The sequence below is a fragment of the Pteropus vampyrus genome, unplaced genomic scaffold, assembly GCF_000151845.1.
Source record: "Pteropus vampyrus isolate Shadow unplaced genomic scaffold, Pvam_2.0 Scaffold666, whole genome shotgun sequence".
Taxonomy (NCBI): domain Eukaryota; kingdom Metazoa; phylum Chordata; class Mammalia; order Chiroptera; family Pteropodidae; genus Pteropus; species Pteropus vampyrus.
Genome location: NW_011889447.1, coordinates 51,898 through 53,842, shown reverse-complemented (window position 1 = coordinate 53,842; position 1,945 = coordinate 51,898). Strand labels below are relative to the sequence as shown.

The window sequence follows — 1,945 nt, the reverse complement described above, 5'->3', positions numbered from 1 at the left end:
CTGTCCCCCTCTCCCTCTCTGTCCCGCCCAGGGCACTCCCGCATCAGAGCCTTCCTGAGCCACGGCGGCCTGAACAGCATCTTCGAGGCCATGTACCACGGTGTGCCTGTGGTGGGCCTCCCGCTGTTCGGGGACCACTATGACACGATGACGCGGGTGCAGGCCAAGGGCATGGGCATCCTGCTGGAGTGGAAGGTGGTCACGGAGGACGCGCTGCACACAGCCCTGGTGAAGGTGATCGGCGACCCCAGGTGAGCTGTCACTGCGAGAGCTGGCGGAGGGTGTGGGCCAAGCACCACTGTCCGCCTGTCGGTGGCCAGGGCGTCACGTGACGCCTCGTGCGAGCTCTCTGTGATTCGGGCAGTGAAAGAGCCATCACTTGTCCAGCCGTGTTTGACCTTGGCTCAGAGTCTACCAAGATTTGCTAAACCAGTGGGGACAACCGTGGTCCCTGCGGCGTGCCCTCCTCTCGGTGGGGCACTCATAACCGCGCGACCCTGGTCCCACCACTCACGCTGCAGAGACGAGGCACCTACACTCGGAGCCTCAGCTGTCCACCCAGGTGACAGGTATTGGGGTGGCAACCCGAGCCAGACCCGACCCATGCTGCCCGGCACTGGGCTCCCAGCACTGGGGTCACGGAGACCCTGAGGCTCATCCCCTCCGATCAATGGCTCGTCAGCATCTTTCTCTCTAAAAAAATCGTGATGTCTTGAGTTGACAGGTTCACAGCCAAGTGTCAGGCTGAGAGCTGACCCGTGTGCTTTAAGCAGTGCAGCCCCCACTTCCGTGGGACAGCCCCGTGATCGCGCATCTCGGGGCGTGGGCCATGGGAGAACGTGGTGCCACCCCCTTGACGAGGGATCATGACACCACCCGTGTCTGCCCATCACTCTGTGCTCCCTCTGCCCACAGCTACCGCCAGAGCGCCCGGAAGCTGTCCGAGATCCACAGGGACCAGCCCGGGCACCCGGTCAACCGCACCATGTACTGGATCGAGTACGTGCTGCGGCACCGGGGGGCACGGCACCTGCGGGCCGCCGTGCACCAGCTGTCCTTCTGCCAGTACTTCCTGCTGGACGTGGCCTCGGTGCTCGCGCTGGGCGCCGCCGCGCTCTACTTCCTGCTGTCCCGCGGGGCCTCGCTCGCCCGCAGGACACTCAGAGGCTGGTGGTCCGGACGCAGACACAGCGTGGCCAACGGACACCCGCACAACGGGGTCCTCAACGGCAGGTGCCACGGCGGCCGCCCCGCGAAGCACGCGAAGAAGGCGCAGTGAGCCGGCCCCGCACCGGCTGGACGCCCGGCCTCGGGCCCCGCCACCGGCCTCGGGCCACCGCCACCGGCTGTCTTGAGTTGACAGGTTCACGGCCAAGTGTCAGGCTGAGAGCTGACTCGTGTGCTTTAAGCAGTGCTGCCCCCACTTCCGTGGGACAGCCCCGTGATCGCGCATCTCGGGGCGTGGGCCATGGGAGAACGTGGTGCCACCCCCTTGACGAGGGATCATGACACCACCCGTGTCTGCCCATCACTCTGTGCTCCCTCTGCCCACAGCTACCGCCAGAGCGCCCGGAAGCTGTCCGAGATCCACAGGGACCAGCCCGGGCACCCGGTCAACCGCACCATGTACTGGATCGAGTATGTGCTGCGGCACCGGGGGGCGCGGCACCTGCGGGCCGCCGTGCACCAGCTGTCCTTCTGCCAGTACTTCCTGCTGGACGTGGCCTCGGTGCTCGCGCTGGGCGCCGCCGCGCTCTACTTCCTGCTGTCCCGCGGGGCCTCGCTCGCCCGCAGGACACTCAGAGGCTGGTGGTCCGGACGCAGACACAGCGTGGCCAACGGACACCCGCACAACGGGGTCCTCAACGGCAGGTGCCACGGCGGCCGCCCCGCGAAGCACGCGAAGAAGGCGCAGTGAGCCGGCCCCGCACCGGCTGGACGCCCG

The 1,945-nt window shown here is 67.1% G+C and overlaps 1 protein-coding gene across 1 annotated transcript in view; it reads left to right on the top strand.

Annotated features, from left to right (window-relative positions):
• The window catches only part of LOC105309073 (2-hydroxyacylsphingosine 1-beta-galactosyltransferase-like), a 25,726-nt gene extending 24,424 nt beyond the window's left edge, over positions 1-1,302 (top strand). Inside the window, exons 6-7 of the mRNA XM_023525999.1 lie at positions 32-251; positions 916-1,302. Of these exons, the coding sequence (XP_023381767.1) occupies positions 32-251; positions 916-1,279 (584 nt within the window). The 3' untranslated portion in view covers positions 1,280-1,302. The remainder of the gene's footprint in view (positions 1-31; positions 252-915) is intronic.
• The last annotated feature ends 643 nt before the right edge of the window (positions 1,303-1,945 follow it).